Below are 16607 nucleotides of genomic sequence, written 5' to 3' on the forward strand. Positions count from 1 at the left end.
GTCACGGAGTCCCCGGGCGATGCTCTGGAACTGCTCCCCACGAAGCCAGGCAGGACTCTGGGGAAGTCTCCTCTCTGAGCAGCCTGTCTGCAGGTGTCACGGAGTCCCTGGGCGATGCTCTGGAACTGCTCCCCATGAAGTCAGTCAGGACTCTGGGGTAGTCGCCTTTCTGTGAGCAGCCTGTCTTCAGGACACACAGCTCACACAGCTTCCACCTTCCTGGGTCTGACCTCAGAGCATTCAGCATCCTCTGCCCCTCCGTGCGCTTCCCCCCAGCGAGTCCGCTCAGGCGGGGCTCCTGGGGAAGCCAGAGGGTCCTGCACCCCAACTTCGCAGTCAGACGTGACTCTCAGCCAGCCAGTAAAACAGAAGGTTTATTAGACGACAGGAACATGGTCTAAAACAGAGCTTGCAGGTGCAGAGAACGGGGCCCCTCAGCTGGGTCCATTCTGGGGGGCAGTGAGCCAGACAACCACGTCTACACTTCACTCCATGTCCCAGCCAGCCCCAAACTGAAAACCCCCTCCAGCCCCTCCTCCTCTGGGCTTTGTCCCTTTCCCGGGCCAGGTGGTCACCTGATTCCTTTGTTCTCCAACCCTTTAGCTCTCACCTTGCAGGGGGGGAAGGGCCCAGGCCATCAGTGGCCAGGAAACAGGGTGTCGGCCATTCTCTGTGTCCAGACTCCTGCATACACCTGCCCTCTAGGGCTCTGCAATGATCATACACCCTTACCCCACCACCTAGATACTTAAGAACTGCATAGGGGAAACTGAGGCACCCCCACAATATTCAGAGGAAACATTAAGAACAGGCCCACTTCGTCACAGCAGGACACACAGCTCACCCAGCTTCCCCCTTCCTGGGTCTGACCTCGGAGCATTCAGCCTCCTCTGCCCCTCCGTGCGCTTCCCACAGCGAGTCCGCCCAGGTGGGGTCCTGGGGAAGCCAGAGGGTCCTGCCCCCCAACTCCGCAGTCAGACGTGACTCTCAGCCAGCCAGTAAAACAGAAGGTTTATTAGATGACAGGAACATGGTCTAAAACAGAGCTTGTAGGTGCAGAGAACAGAACCCCTCAGCCGGGTCCATTTTGGGTGGCAGGGAGCCAGACAACCACGTCTGCCCTTCACTCCATGTCCCAGCCAGCCCCAAACTGACTCCTCCTCCCCCCCTCCTCCTCTGGGCTTTGTCCCTTTCCCGGGCCAGGAGGTCACCTGATCCCTTTGTTCTCCAACCCTTCCGCTCTCACCTTCCATCAGTGGCCAGGAGACAGAGTGTCGGCCATTTACGTACACTGACCCTTTGCTCTGCAACAGTTACACCCCCTTATCCCACCCCCTAGAGACTTAAGAAATGCCTAGGGGAAACTGAGGCACCCCTACAGTATTCAGAGGAAACATTAAGAACAGTCCTGCTTCGTCACACTCCCTGCCCAGCAATGACAGGGGACTCCATAGCCCCCCCGCCCCTGCACCCCAGGGTCTCCCCCACCCCGTGACGCTCCCTCTGCCCCCAGCACTGCATGTGGAGCTGCGAGGCCGGCTGCTACTGCACCAGCGGCAGGGTGCTGAACGCCAACGGCTCGGCCTGCGTGGAGAGGCAGGACTGCACCTGCCTGGACCTGCTCACCCAGGAGAGGTATCTGCCGGGGGAGACCGTGGCCCACCAGGACGGCTGCAACAACTGGTGAGCGAGACTGGCAGGTGGGGCGCGTTATGGGGGGCAGCGGTTGTCAAGAGCCGCCCGTTGGTCCGTGACACAAAGCCCTGCTATGCCCAGTGCATTGGGTCGGGGCAGGAGGTCCTAGTGGGGCAGTGAAACCAGGAACAGGGGGTGGCTGTGGGGCAGGAGATGTGGAGGGGAGGTGTGCCCAGTGGGGCAGAGCTGCCACGCCCCAGAGATGACTGCATTGCGGCGGTGGGTGAGCGCTGCTGCTCAGCGCTGCTCCTGGGGCGAGGGTACCGAGGCGCGGTCTCTGTACTGTGGGGGGCGGGGGGGGGCTGTCTCCCGGTGGAGGTGGGCATGCTGGAGGCACTGGCGGTCCGTTGTGGGTCCCCCCTGACTCCGTCCCAACCCTTGGCGCCCCCTCCCCCCCCACCATGCCGCGGTCTCACTGCCCCTCCACTCCCTCCCCAGCACCTGCACCAGGGGGATGCTGCTCTGCACCAGCCTGCCCTGCCCTGGTGAGTACCCGGCCGGCCGCTGGGGGGTCGCCGGGGGTGGAGAGGGGCCCACGGGGTAATGGGGCCCCCAGGGGTGTGATGGGGGATGCAGAGGGGCCTAGGGTGGGATGGAGAATGGGTGCCCTGGGGGATGCCATGGGAGCGGGGTGGGGTCTAGGTGGGGGGCCCTGGGGTGGGAAAGGGGGAGGAGAGGGTCCCAGGCCACACACTGATTGGGTAGCAGGGTTGGAGGGGACGTGGCCCCTCCTGTGACCCCCTTCCCCCTGCTCACCTCCCTGCTAAAGGGGGGGGCAGGGGAGAAGGTGGAGGGTGGCAAGAGGAGAAGGGGGCAAGGAGTTGGCGGATGGTGAGAGGAGAAGGCAGGGGGCAGCCAGGGGAGAAGGGGGGCAGGGAGGTGGGGGTGGTGAGAGGAGAAGGTGGGGGGTAGGTAGGAGGGGGCCTAGGCTGCTGGGAGAGACCCCCTGAGCACCCCCTGCTCTGTGCCCCTCTCTCCAGTGGCCGGAGGCTGGTGTGACTGGTCCCCATGGACCCCCTGCTCCCGGACCTGCGGAAGTGAGGTGGTGACGCGGTACCGCGGCTGCGCCTGCCCCACACCTCAGCATGGGGGGGCCGATTGTGCCGGGGCGCAGGAGCGTCACGGGGACACCGGCACCCAGCTCCAGCACAAGGAGTGCCCCTCGGCTGCCTTCTGCCCCGGTACGGCCCCGAGCCCGGCCCCTCCCCCCGCCGGGTACGGCCCCGAGTCCGGCCGGCGGCCCCTCCCCCCACCGGGTACAGTCAGCGGCCCCTCCCCCCGCCGGGTACGGCCCCGAGTCCGGCCGGCGGCCCCTCCCCCCGCCGGGTACGGCCCCAAGCCCGGCCGGCAGCCCCTCCCCCCACCGGGTACACCCCGAGCCAGGCCGGCAGCCCCTCCCCACACCCGGTATGGCCTCAGAGCCCACTTCTCCTGCCTGGGTACATCCCCAGTCTCCTCCCCTCCCAGGTATGGCCCCAGCGTCTGCTCCCCCCTGCCTGGGTACTGCCCCAGAGCCCACTCTGCCCCCACAGGTACCGCCCCAGTGCCAGCTGCCATTGCCCTGGTATGGACCCTATCTGGAGCCGACACTGGGTCCCCCACCCAGATATAGCCCCAACCTCGAGACATTCTCCATCCCTCCGGTATCCCAACCCCAGGCAGGGTCCCTGTGTTACTCTGGCCCGCAGCCCTGCCCACCCTGGGGGTTTACGGCAGGCCTAGGGGCTCCAGGCCCAGCCAGCCGAGGCTCGGGGAGCCGGGCTCACCTCTCTGGGGGTGGTTTGCAGTGGACGGTGGCTGGAGTTCCTGGGGGCCATGGTCGGCCTGCACCGCCTGCGCCGGGGAGTCGGCACGGAGCCGGGAGTGCAGCAGCCCCCCCGCCCGCTTCGGGGGCTTGCCCTGCCCCGGAGAAGCCCGGCAGAGCCGCGCCTGCCACGATGGAGACACCGTGTGTGAAGGTGAGAGACTGGCCCAGGCGCCGACCCCCCGAGGGGGCACTGCGCTGGGGCACGACGCCCAGCGGGGCCTTGCCGTGCAGAGCTGCGCCCAGCCCCAGTGTTCTGCCGTGGGAAATGGGGCCAAGTCCCCCTGGGAGCCATCGCTGGGCCTGGCATGGCCGCCCGGCCTCTGTGTGATCTTGCTCCCATCCCACCACACCCCCTCAGAGCCCCCCAGCCTCTGCCCCTTCCCGGGGTCACCCGGCCTGGCCCCGCACCTTGGCCCCCTTCACCCGGCCCGGCCCCCTCGCTGTCAGGCCCGTGGCCCACATGGTGGCAGCCCGGCTGCGGTGGAGTGGAAGCAGTGGCCAGGGCAGGGGCCGGGCCCAGGGGCTGACCGGGCCGCAGGACCTGCGGGGCAGGGCGCAGGGTAGCAGGGGCAGGCTGGGTGGAGCCGGACGGGTCGCTGCGCTTGTGGCTGAAGATCCAGCAGCGCTCACGGTGCCGCGATGCCACCCACGCCAGGGGCAGGGAGCGGCTGGGGACGAGGTGGGAATGCTACCCTGGCAGCCCAGCTGCTCCTTGGAGACCCGGCTGGTGGCCACCCCCACAGTCCTGCCAGCCTCATCCTCACCCCTGCCCATCTGCTGCCCTGGGCAGGGCTGATGGTGTCATGGAGTCACAGGTTGTACCCACTCATGGCCCCATGTGGTCCCTGGGGGGAACCCCCTTCAGGCCCCTCAGGGAGTCCCATCACTGTGGACCCCTGGGGCCTCCACTCCCAGAGGGAGCAATGCCCCCCCCCAAGCTCCCCATCCCCAGAGGGAGCAGTGCCCCCCGATCTCCCCACTCCAGAGGGAATAATGCCACCCTGTTCTCTAGACTGGAGCTACTCTCAGCCAGCGTAAATCAGGAGGGTTTAGTGAGCGTCTGAACCCATCCCAGGAAACTCTCCAGGCCGCAGGCTTGGCCTCCCTCAGCACAGCACATCTAGGTCTGTCCTGCATCCAGGGGGCTCTGCCTGCTCCCTCTCTCCAGTCCCGAGCCCGCCCCCTTCCCAGCTGGGCATCTGATATCACCTCCCCCAAGTCCCACCTCTGTCAATTGTCTTCTATCCAGTTAACCTGGTCTCCTGGGCCCCCTCTCCCCTCCTCTGTCCTCTGGCCCCTCTGGCTGGAACCGGCTGGTCGGGTCACCGGGGTCCCCTCTCCGCAGCCCACTGTCCTGCCACCGTCCAGAACCGGCTGTGACTCCCAAACTGGGCTTCCCGGTCACCCGTCGCTGGGTCTCCATTCTCCAGGCCGTTCGCTGGCCCCCTGTAACAACAAACTCCCTCTCCCACCACCTTGTTAAACCAATAACACCCAGGGAAACTGAGTCCCGCCCCCCTCTGCATGCAAACCATTGGAAAAACCAAGAGAACCCCCCACGTCGTCACAGATGGCTAGAGCGGCCTGTGTGGCTGCCTGATTTCCTTGCCGCTCCCTGTACAACCCGGGCATTGGCCGTGCTTCCCCCAGCACCGTGCCCGGCAGTGGCAGCCCTGGAGGGCAGTGTGGCCCGTGCCGGGCGCTGCTGGGTTTGCGGGTGGGGGTGACCCCAGCTCTCTCCCCACAGGCTGCGGCGGGGGGCAGGTGGCTTTCGCCTGTGGCAAACCTTGCCCACGCTCCTGTGAGGACCTGCAGGCGGACGCGGCCTGCCTGGACAGCCCCCAGTGCCAGCCCTCGTGCGGCTGCCCCGCTGGCCAGCTCCTCCAGGACGGGGCGTGTGTGAGCCTGGCACAGTGCTCCTGCAAGTACCGCAATGGCTCCCTGGGTGAGTGCGGGCCTGGGGCTGGCGGGGACGGTGCACCCAGGAAACCTCCACGGCCCGGGGGAGGGAGGGGCTGCAAGGAGGGTACAGGGGGCTAGGCGAGGGAGGGCACGGGGGAGCAGTGCAGGGGTAGTGGGGGGGTGCATCTGTGGCTCTACGGGAGGGTGACGCCCCCGCCCGTCTCCCCGCAGAGGCTCCGGAGCAGCAGCCCCTCTCGTCCTGGGCTGGCCCCGTGCCCTGGGAGTACGCGCAGCCTGGGCAGACGGTGTACGGGCCCTGCCAGAACTGGTGAGTGCTGGGCTCCGCGGGCACTCGGGGCCCCCTCCCCTAGGCAGCCTGGGGGCCGGAACGGGGATGGCGCTGCCCACATCCGTCCTGGGTAGCGGAGTCCAAACCCCCATCCCCGGGGGGCTGCGGGTGGCTCTGGGAGCTGGGAGCTGCTGGGCCTCGGGGTGGTCTAAGGGGCAGGTGCCACTGGCAAACCCCCTCACCGCAACCCACCCCCTCTCCAGGGCCCTGCCTGGCATCTGGCCAGAGATGGCTGAGTGAGCCAAGGAGACGGACCCTCCCCCAGGCCTTGCGGAGCTGCAGCCTCTGTCCGGGGCAGCCCAGGGCGGCTGGGCAGGGCCTTGGGCTCTGGGGCAGTGCCCGGGGCGGAAGGGAGGCCTGGGTGGCTCATTGGAGCTGGGCTCTGGGGCAGTGCCCAGGGGGAGGGGAGGCCTGGGTGGCTCATTGGAGCTGGGCTCTGGGGCAGTGCCCAGGGGGAGGGGAGGCCTGGGTGGCTCATTGGAGCTGGGCTCTGGGGCAGTGCCCAGGGGGAGGGGAGGCCTGGGTGGCTCATCGGGGCTGGGCTCTGGGGAAGTGCCTGGGGGCTGGGGGGAGGCCTGGGTGGCTCATCGGGGCTGGGCTCTGGGGAAGTGCCTGGGGGCTGGGGGGAGGCCTGGGTGGCTCATCGGGGCTGGGCTCTGGGACAGTGCCCAGGGGGAGGGGAGGCCTGGGTGGCTCATCGGGGCTGGGCTCTGGGACAGTGCCCAGGGGAAGGGGAGGCCTGGGTGGCTCATCGGAGCTGGGCTCTGGGGCAGTGCCAGGCTTTTCTCTCCCAGCCTGTGCACCGGGCATGCAGGGCTCTAGTCTGTGGCTGCCCAGGGCTGGGACAGGGGTGTTGGATGAAGGTGCGGTTGTGGGCTGCGTGGCCAGTGGGCAGCCCCCCTGGGCGGTAACGCGCTCTCCCCTCCCCGCAGCACCTGTGAGGACGGGCACCTGCAGTGCCGCGCTGACCCTGCGTGCCGGCTGGACGGCGGCTGGGGGGCCTGGGGGCCGTGGTCGCCCTGTCCCCAGCGCTGCCAGGAGGGCACCCAGTTCCGCTTCCGAGAGTGCGATAACCCGGCCCCCCAACACAGGGGCAGGGGCTGCACCGGGGACAGCCAGCAGCAGCGAGCCTGCCACCAGGGCGAGCCGCCCTGCCAAGGTGAGAGCCGGGGCATGGGGCACTGCAGGGGGGCATATTGGGGGTGCTGACCCCCATGCCTCAGTGCAGTGGGGGACGGTGTTACAGGGCACATCCCGGCTGCGCCCAGGCCCTTTCCCTGCACAGCAGGGTCACGGTGGCACCTACAGACCCTGACCAAGCCGGGGCCTGTCTCCGTCTGGGACGTCAGAGCTCTGCCCCGGGAGCAGAGGCCTGGCGCGGGGGCAGCGGGAGGGCCGTGGGCGGACAAGTACCGGCGGGGGACAGACGGTGCTGGTGGTGGGGGCCCATGGTACCCAGTGTCTGTGCCCTGCCCCCCGCAGAGGAGGCGCCGTGGAGCGACTGGTCCCCGTGGGCCCCGTGCAGCGTGTCCTGTGGCGGGGGAGAGCAGATCCGCAAGCGCCGATGTCGCCAGCCGGCCTGCCAGGGGCTGGCCGTGCAGAGCAAGACCTGCCACACCCAGGTCTGCCTCGGTGAGTGACCCCTGGGGAGTAACCGGCCCCCCCCGGGGAATAACTGCCCCCCCCCGGGAGTAGCTGCCCCCATCTCCTGCCCCCCCCTCGGGGAGTAACTGCCCCCGTCTCCTCCCCCGCCCAGGGAGTAACTGCCCCGTCCCCTCTTCCACCCAGGGAGTAACGGCCCCAATCCCCGCCTTGGGGATTAACTGCCCCCTATTGTGAGAACTCCCCCACTGCCCTCCTTCCCTGACTGGCTCCCGCTCCTCGGGGAGTAACCCCCCACTGCCCTGTCTCAGTGAGTAGCCCCCAAAGATAGGCGCCCCCCGCATCTGCTGAAGAGCAGGGTGAGGCGGCTGGTGGGAGGAGGGCTGGGGCTGGCTCTGCAGCAGCGGGAGCGGGACAGGACACCCCCCTCCCAGGCCCCAAGCACAGGGAGCTCAGGCCTGTCTGTCGCCCTCCCCGCAGAGGTGGGCTGCCCGGCAGGGCGCCTGTACCGGGAGTGCCTGCAGGAGGAGGGCTGCCCGTACAGCTGTGCCCACCTCACCCGCCAGATGGACTGCTTCTCCGACGGCTGTGAGGAGGGCTGCCACTGCCCAGCGGGCACCTACCAGCACGACGGAGCTTGCGTCCAGGTCAGGCGCCCGCCGGCCGTTTCCTCGCTCTGCAGTGGGGCAGAGAGCAGCATGGCATGGGCAGCCCCGCTCAGCTTCCTGCCCATGGCACTTGAGCTAAGCCATGCCCCAGTGCATGGTGGGTGGGGGGATACGTGAGCTAAGCCCCAGTGCATTGTGGGTGGGGGGATACGTGAGCGAAGCCACGCCCCAGTGCATTAGGGGGGATATGTGAGCTCAACCATGCCCCTGTGAATTGTGGGTGAGGGGATACGTGAGCTAAGCCACACCCCAGTGCATTGTGGGTGCAGGGATACATGGGCTTAGCCATACCCCAGTGCATTGTGGGGGGGATACGTGAGCTCAACCATGCCCCAGTGAGTTGTGGGTGGGGGGATACGTGAGCTAAGCCACACCCCAGTGCATTGTGGGTGCAGGGATACATGGGCTAAGCCATGCCCCAGTGCATTGTGGGGGGGATACGTGCGCTCAACTATGCCCCAGTGCATTGTGGGTGGGGGGATACGTGAGCTAAGCCACACCCCAGTGCATTGTGCAGGGGGATACGTGAGCTAAGCCACACCCCAGTGCATTGTGGGTGCAGGGATACATGGGCTAAGCCATACCCCAGTGCATTGTGGGGGGGATACGTGAGCTCAACCATGCCCCAGTGAGTTGTGGGTGGGGGATACGTGAGCTAAGCCACGCCCCAGTGCATTGTGCGGGGGGATACGTGAGCTAAGCCACACCCCAGTGCATTGTGGGTGCAGGGATACATGGGCTAAGCCATGCCCCAGTGCATTGTGGGGGGGATACGTGAGCTCAACTATGCCCCAGTGCATTGTGGGTGGGGGATACGTGAGCTAAGCCACACCCCAGTGCATTGTGCAGGGGGATACGTGAGCTAAGCCACACCCCAGTGCATTGTGGGTGGGGGATACGTGAGCTAAGCCACGCCCCAGTGCATTGTGGGTGCGGGGATACATGGCGTCATGGAGTCCCTGGGCGATGCTCTGGAACTGCTCCCCATGAAGCCAGGCAGGACTCTGGGGAAGTCTCCTTCCTGTGAGCAGCCTGTCTGCAGGACACACAGCTCACCCGGCTTCCACCTTCTGGGTCTGACCTCGGAGCCTTCAGCCTCCTCTGCCTCTCCGTGCGCGTCCCACAGCGAGTCCGCCCAGGCGGGGTCCTGGAGAAGCCAGAGGGTCCTGCCCCCCAACTCCGCAGTCAGACGGGACTCTCAGCCAGCCAGTAAAACAGAAGGTTTATTAGACGACAGGAACATGGTCTAACACAGAGCTTGTAGGTGCAGAGAACAGGACCCCTCAGCTGGGTCCATTTTGGGGGGCAGGGAGCCAGACAACCCTGTCTGCACTTCACTCTATGTCCCAGCCAGCCCCAAACTGAAACTCTCCCCAGCCCCCCCTCCTCTGGGCTTTGTCCCTTTCCGGGGCCAGGAGGTCACCGGATTCCTTTGTTCTCCAACCCTTCAGCTCTCACCTTGCAGGGGGGAAGGGCCCAGGCTATCAGTTGCCAGGAAACAGGGTGTCGGCCATTCTCTGTGTCCAGGCCCCTGCACACCCCTGCCCTCTAGGGCTCTGCAACAATCATACACCCTTACCCCACCCCCTAGAGACTTAAGAACTGCCTAGGGGAAACTGAGGCACCCCCACACTATTCAGAGGAAACATTAAGAACAGTCCCACTTCGTCACAGCTGGCGAGGCCATCCCCAGCTGTGGGCACACAGGGTGGGATGCACCAGGCCAATGGCCCTTCGAGCCCAGAGCCCTGCAGCATGGGGATGGCTCTCTGGGGTGGCTGCGGCTGCTCTCAGGTGCCCGTCCACCAGCATTAGCCCGTGGCAGGGCAGAGGCCCAGTCCCTGTGTTCTCCATGCCGGAGGGGCGCCTACCCCCGAAGCGACCACCGCCGTTTTTGCCTCCCATGCAGGAGTGCCCCTGCCTGGTCACCGAGGAGACCCTGCAGAAGCTCCAGAACCATTCGGCAAACGCCAGCGCCCTCGCGGCCGTGCTCACCTCCCAGGGCCGCTGGGTCTCTCTGGGCCAGGAGGTGCAGCCCCACAACACCATCCGCTCCGCCTGCAGCACCTGGTGAGTCTGCCTGCGCGACGGCCCCACCCCGGCTGCGGGGCTGTGTCTGCCATTGCGGCTCTGGCTCTGCAGGGGGGCTGGACCGGGCCTAGCCGGCGCTCCTGGGCACCCAGTGTCTGGGTGTGGCCCTCTTCCCTCCTCTCGCCCCCAGCGCTGGTTTGAGAGCTGCTCCTCCCAGATCAGTCAGAGCAAGGAAACCCCGCTCCACGGGGGGCTGAGCCGAACCCCACGCGCCTCCCCCAGGACTGGGATGGGGAACAGGGTGGCCCGTGGCTGGGAGCGTGGCCCGTGGCTGGCAGCACAGCCAGCCTGATCCCACAGAGCCACCTACACCCGGGGCCTGTGACAATGTGCTGAGCAGCCAGCGAGAGCTGGGAACAGGCCCCAGGAGGGCAACCAGCTGAGCTCTCTGGGTGCATCCCTCTCCCCAGGGACCGGCTGAGTCCCGGCCTGGCGGCTGCGTGGGACCTACAAACCCCATTGCAGAATGTGGGGCCGCGCAGGGCTTGTGCTTCTGGAACCTGGCTGGCTTAGAAGGGAATTTACAGGGTCTCAATGCTGGGAGCTACCAGCCTAACCCCATCCACCCAGCGCTTGTTCTGGGGCCATGTACAGTTCTGGGATGTGAGCGCTGTGTGTGGGGCGGCCCTAGAGAGTGGGCTGGGCCAGAGCTCGGCAAGGCCCCACTACCGCCTTTCTGGACTTGAGCCATCCCGGGAACATCTGCTGCTCTGCCCGGGCTGTGTCCTGAACTGCCCCTTCCTTGGCTGCAGGGCCTTACTGCTCTGCCTCCCCGGCTCTGCAGTGGGCCCATCCACCTATGGGCTGCGTTCGGGACCTGCGTCTCTGCTACACCCTCCCCTGCCAGGAGCTGCCCCTCCTGATTGTTCGGACCCTGCCCGTGCCGGGCCGTTCTGACCTCTCCTGGCCGTTCCCTTCTAGCACCTGCCACAATGGCCAGCTGAATTGCTCCTTCACCCGGTGCCCCCTGGATGGCGGCTTCACGCCCTGGAGCCCCTGGACACCCTGCTCCGTGAGCTGCGGGGGGTTGGGGCACATGACCAGGGCACGGGGCTGCACCAGCCCCGCTCCTGCCAACGGAGGGAAGGACTGCGTGGGCCCTCGGACTGACATCAAGTACTGCCAGACACCAGACTGCCCCGGTGAGTGGGCATTGGGGGCTCTGCAGACCCGCTCTCCCCTGTGCCCCCGGATTCCTCGTGGGGGCGGGCGAGACGGGCAGGGCTGGCTGTGTCCAGCTGCCCCTCCATGCCACTGGCAGTTAGCTCGCTCCACGAGTTCCCTGGGGGTTAGCACTGGCCCGGCAGATCCCTCGCTGCTGCTGGCTCTGGATGGACCAGCTCCAGCTGGCACTGGCTTACCCTCCTGGAGGCTCTGGCCTGTGAATGTTGGGCACTGCCCAGAGGGGTCCCGACGTGGGCGCATTAGAGCCCCCACCTGGCGAGCAAGCAGCTCTGAGGCCGGGGAGGCACTGTCCGCTCTGCTGCCATGCCGAGGCGCTCAGCAGGCCTGCCCGTAGAGCACAGCTCCCTTCTTTCTTCTGCCCTCCCCAGTGGCGCCTGGTCCCACGAAGGAGCCTGCCCCTGCCCGTAGAGCACAGCAAGGGCCACACGGGCCCCTTGGCTTTTCAGGCACGGCTCGCAGGCGCCCAGTGCTGGAGAACCCGCCGCGTCCGCGGGCCGGCTGGGCCCAGGGTCACTCCCTCCCCCAGGCAGAACTCACGCTGTTTCCAGGAGGCAGCGTCGGACTCAGCTCCAGCTGATGGCTGTCGTTAGCCATGAACATCCCCCCACCGACTTCACCTGTGCCTCCCACTGGGCCCCGGGCCCTCGGCTCGCAGACATCGCCTCCCCTGGGGTTCTCATGGCCGTGAGCCGGGCCCTCGCCACCCTTCTCTGGCTGCGCCGGTGAGCAGAGGGGCTGGTGCTGCTGGCAGAGCTCCTGCGGGCCGGCCCAGCCTGGCAGTGGGCATGCGAGGAAGCTGGCAGCCCCGTAACTCTCCCTTCTTTCTTCTGCCCTCCCCAGTGGCGCCTGGTCCCACGAAGGAGCCTGTCTCCAGTGTGCCAGGTGAGGGGAGAGGCAGGGGCTCCCAGGGGCCTGCTCGGGGCAGGCGGGCAGGGCTGTTACAAACACGGGGGTCAGAGCTGGAGCCTTGCCTGAGGGCCCTGCTTCCCCAGGAAGGGGAGAGTGCACCAGGCTCCACCGCCTGGCGAGGCTGCAGCCCGTCCGCTGACCCTGCAGGCGGAAGGGGCACAAGTCACCTGGCACCCCTCACCCGCAGCCTGCGTCGAGTGGACGGACCCCGTGCTGGGCTCCAGGTCTGGGAGGGCAGTGGGGTCTAGTGGTTCAAGTGGGGGGGTGGGGGAATCAAGGACTCCTGGGTTCTACCCCAGCTGAGGGGGCAGTGGGTTCTAGCGGTTAGAGCAGTGAAGTGGGAATCAGGACTCCTGGGTTCTACCCCAGACCTGCCATTGGCTCTCTGTGACCTTGGGTAAGTCCCTTCCCCTCTGGGCCTCAGTTTCCCCCTGTAGCAGGGCTGCGTTCCTGCTCCCCCAAGGGGTGGGGTCTGGAAGCGGTTTGAGGCCACGAGCAGTGAGTTAACCCCTGCTGCCCCCTTCCCCTACGCTCCAGGCTATGAGGAGGGCTTCAGCCTCTGGTCCCCCTGGAGCCCCTGCTCCAAAACCTGCACCGATCCCGAGTTCCCAGCCAGGAAAACCCGGACCCGGGTCTGTGGGGGAGGAGCCAACTGCACCGGGGAGTCGTTCCAGGAGCGGGCGTGTAACCTGCCCCAGTGCACAGGTGAGGCATCCAGACCGGGCGTGTAACCTGCCCCGGTGCACAGTGAGACACCGGGCGGGGGGCCAAGGGATCCGAGCCGCCCCCTGACCCCAGGGGCAGGACAGGGCTGCAGTGCACCGGCCTGGCTGGGTGTGGGGTGCGGGTGCACCTCAGCCCCGGTCCATGCTCTGCCCAGCTAGGAGAGTCCCTCGAAGGGCCACGAGTGACGGGCGAGGAGCTGGGGCACCGACCAGCAGCCCCGGGTTGCAGGCCAGCACCAGAGCAGCGTGGGATCCCTGGGGCTGGGCAGCTGGGCAGAGAACAGGGGCTGCCTCCAGGGTGACAAGTGCACCATCGTCCCAAGTGCCCTGAACTCCCCTGCAGGGACCCCCCCAGCTCGCCCTGTCCAGCCCCCACAGGATCACGCACAGATCGCCCTGAGCTCCCCCTCCCTGCCCCCCAGCTTACCCTGCCTTCTGGCTCAGCCCATCCAAACCCCCCAGCTCACCCCACCCCAGGCCCCCGCTCACCCAGCCCAAGCTCCCTCCTTCCCTGCTGCGGAGCGACCCCCGGGTGGACTCACCGCATCTCTGCTCCGTGCCCCGCAGATGCGCCCCCGTGCCTGGGTGAGGAGTGCGCCGGCAGGAACTGCAGCTGGACCCCGTGGGCGCCATGGAGCGAGTGTTCCCGCAGCTGCGGCGTGGGCCAGCAGGGACGTCTGCGCACCTACCACCCCCCCGGCGAGTGGGGGCTCTGGTGCCAGGGCATCCTGACCGCAAACACCGAGCAGCGCTTCTGCAACCTGCAGGCCTGCAAAGGTAGGGCCGTGGGCACGGGGGACGCTGGCGTCGCTGCCCCAGGCCGGCTGCCTCGCCCAGGGGCGCACTGGCCCTCCGAGCCCCTCAGTGCCCCATGTCGCGCCCCTCGGCTGTACCTCACATGGAATGGTGGAGCCAGGAGATTAACCCCTCCCTGCCCGCTGGCTGTGACACGCTGTCACGGAGTGTGGGGGAGTCCGGGCCCTGCACCCCTCTTCCTGGGATTCACCGTGACTCTCAGCCAGCCGGTAAAACGGAAGGTTTATTGGACAACAGGAACACAGTCCAAAACAGAGCCTGTGGGTACCCCCAGGACCCCTCAGTCAAGTCCTTCTGGGGGGCAGGGAGCTTAGGCCCCAGCCTTGGGGTTCCCTGCGTTTGACCACCCAGCCCCAAACTGAAACTCCCTCCAGCCCCCCCTCCTCTGGGCTTTGTCCCCTTCCCAGGCCAGGAGGTCACCTGATTCCTTTGTTCTCCAACCCTTCAGCTCTCACCTTGCAGGGGGGAAGGGCCCAGGCCATCAGTGGCCAGGAAACAGGGTGTCGGCCATTCTCTGTGTCCAGACCCCTGCACACACCTGCCCTCTAGGGCTCTGCATTGATCATACACCCTTACCCCACCCCCTAGATACTTAAGAACTGCCTAGGGGAAACTGAGGCACCCCCACACTATTCAGAGGAAACATTAAGAACAGTCCCACTTCGTCACACACGTCCACAGCCCCAGGCAGAGTGGGCACCCAGAGCACCCCCGCCTTGCTGATGGTGCCACACGTGGACACTGCCGCCGGCTCTTCCCGTCTGGGATGCACCCGCAGCCAGTGCCCAGCCCCAGGGGAGGGTTTGGCCCAGGGCAGCCTGGCGTGAGCTGGGAGGGTCGGCCGGGCCTCGTGGTGAGGCCTGGGCAGAGCCCTGTGCCCGCGGCTGGGGGCCGGGCTGCGTCTGGCATTAACGGCTGTTCTCCCCTCCCCCGTCTCTCCCCCCACCATGCCTGTCGGCGTCTCCGCGAGCCAGTGGCCGGAGCCTGGTCCAAGTGGAGCCCGTGGTCGTGGTGCGACCGCACCTGCGGGGGGGGCCGCTCCGTGCGCACTCGTACCTGCACCAGCCCCCCGCCCAAGAACGGAGGGTCCCACTGCCCAGGGGAGAAGTACCAGGGGCGCGTCTGCAACCCCCGGCCCTGCGGTAGGGAGTGCGGGGGGCTGGGGAAGGGGCGCTCCAGGCCTTCTGCACTGGGAGGCTGGCGCCTGGCTGGACAGGGGCCATGGAGGGAGGGGCCCTGGGAGCTGGGAAGGAGGCTCCCCGTCCCTCCAGTGCCCGTCATAGGCAGAGTGAGCAGGGTGCATGGCCTGCCACCCGGCGCTCCCGGCGCTGAGCCGCCAGGCCCAGGAGACACTTGGCGCTGGCCGAGTACAGCTGGGGGCACGGCCTGGGGGCATGCAGGGCCAGTGCAGGGTAGTGGGATCTCAGGTGGGAAGCCCCACACACCTGGCTGGTGCACTTAGGGGGCTCGCCCTGCCCTGCCCCCTGCTGCCCAGCACTGCCAGCTGGCACATGGCACCTGGCCTGGCACACCCCATGGTAGCCCCAGAGCTGGGCTGTGCAGCCAGGCTCCACTCCCGGAGCAGGGAAGGGGCAGGTGCTGTGCTTCACACTGCGCTTCACACTGCAGCCCCCAAAGGTGGGGGCACCAGAGGGCACTCGGGGTGGGGGGTGGGGAGCAACACCAGGGGAGGGACCCCCGAGCTCGAAGAGGACTATGGAGCGTTCGGCATTGTTAGGGGCAGAGACACTACGTGACTGGTCTCCGCCCAATCCCGCCCTGCCACCCGGATCAGACCGGGGGCCCCTCCCACTTCCTGCCACCCAGATCAGACCCGGGGCCCCTCCCCTGCCCTACCACCCAGATCAAACCTGGGGCCCCTCTAGCCCTGCCCCTCCCCTTCCTGCCACCCGGGTCAGACCCGGGGCCCCTCTAGCCCTGCCCCTCCCCCCCGGCTCTCATTGCCCAGCCCTGCCCAGGTGAGGGGCTGTATCTGTGGGGCTGCAGGGAGGGGTCACAGCCCTGGGATAACCAGTCCCCATTGCACCCCAGAGGAGGGATGCCCGCCTGCCATGGCCATGGTGGACTGCGCCAACAGATGCCCACGCCATTGCTGGGACCTGCAGGAGGGCATCACGTGCCAGGACGGGGAGGCCTGCGAGCCCGGCTGCCGCTGCCCAGACGGTGGGTGCCCTGTGCAGGAGGCTGGGGCGAGAGGGCACTCTGGGGGGCTGGGGGACCGCTGCCTTGGTGTTATTCACCCCCTGGGACTCCTCCTCTGCAGGGCTGGGCAAAGCCCATCCTCTCAAGAACCCCGGGGTCCCCAAGGGCCTGCAGAGCCGGGGGCCCTTTGCCAGGGTGCCAAGTCTCCAGATGGGACCTAGGACTCGGCTCCTGCGTGCCGAAAGCAGGGGTCACGGCGACTCTGGGGGGTCTATGGCACCCCAGAGAAGTCCTGGTGGTGCCCAGCAGAGCCCTCCCGCCGTGCCCGGGGCAGGGTCTCCGGCGTGACCGTGTCCCCCGTCCCCGCGCAGGGACCCTGGAGCAGGACGGCGCCTGCGTCTCCCCGCAGCACTGCGAGTGCACCGATGCCCAGGGGCACAGCTGGGTGCCAGGCAGCCTGCGGCACGACGGCTGCAACAACTGCACCTGCTCCGAGGGGCGGCTGCTCTGCACCCACCGCACCTGCCCCCCCAGCCAGTGCGACTGGAGCCACTGGTCCAGCTGGTCCCAGTGCAGCGTCACCTGTGGGGACGGGCTGCAAACCCGGTTCAGGTGAGGGGCCCCGCCCAGGGCTTCCCTGCTCGCGGGACAGGAGACCCCAGGCTGCGGGAGCTCCAGCCCCAGCCTACCCCAGC

General features: G+C 67.4%; 1 protein-coding gene across 1 annotated transcript in view; it reads left to right on the forward strand.

Moving 5' to 3' along the window:
• LOC125633067 (SCO-spondin-like) overlaps positions 1 to 16607 on the forward strand; it is a 154114-nt gene that overhangs the window by 114053 nt on the left and 23454 nt on the right. Inside the window, exons 74-90 of the mRNA XM_075124759.1 lie at positions 1514 to 1683; positions 2134 to 2180; positions 2676 to 2876; positions 3483 to 3653; positions 5250 to 5447; positions 5636 to 5732; positions 6686 to 6912; positions 7236 to 7385; positions 7836 to 8002; positions 9933 to 10093; positions 11036 to 11256; positions 12140 to 12181; positions 12746 to 12913; positions 13501 to 13710; positions 14724 to 14891; positions 15802 to 15933; positions 16284 to 16524. Coding sequence (XP_074980860.1) covers positions 1514 to 1683; positions 2134 to 2180; positions 2676 to 2876; positions 3483 to 3653; positions 5250 to 5447; positions 5636 to 5732; positions 6686 to 6912; positions 7236 to 7385; positions 7836 to 8002; positions 9933 to 10093; positions 11036 to 11256; positions 12140 to 12181; positions 12746 to 12913; positions 13501 to 13710; positions 14724 to 14891; positions 15802 to 15933; positions 16284 to 16524 — 2771 coding nt within the window. The remainder of the gene's footprint in view (positions 1 to 1513; positions 1684 to 2133; positions 2181 to 2675; positions 2877 to 3482; positions 3654 to 5249; positions 5448 to 5635; positions 5733 to 6685; positions 6913 to 7235; positions 7386 to 7835; positions 8003 to 9932; positions 10094 to 11035; positions 11257 to 12139; positions 12182 to 12745; positions 12914 to 13500; positions 13711 to 14723; positions 14892 to 15801; positions 15934 to 16283; positions 16525 to 16607) is intronic.

The sequence above is a fragment of the Caretta caretta genome, chromosome 2 (assembly GCF_965140235.1).
Source record: "Caretta caretta isolate rCarCar2 chromosome 2, rCarCar1.hap1, whole genome shotgun sequence".
Classification (NCBI taxonomy): domain Eukaryota; kingdom Metazoa; phylum Chordata; order Testudines; family Cheloniidae; genus Caretta; species Caretta caretta.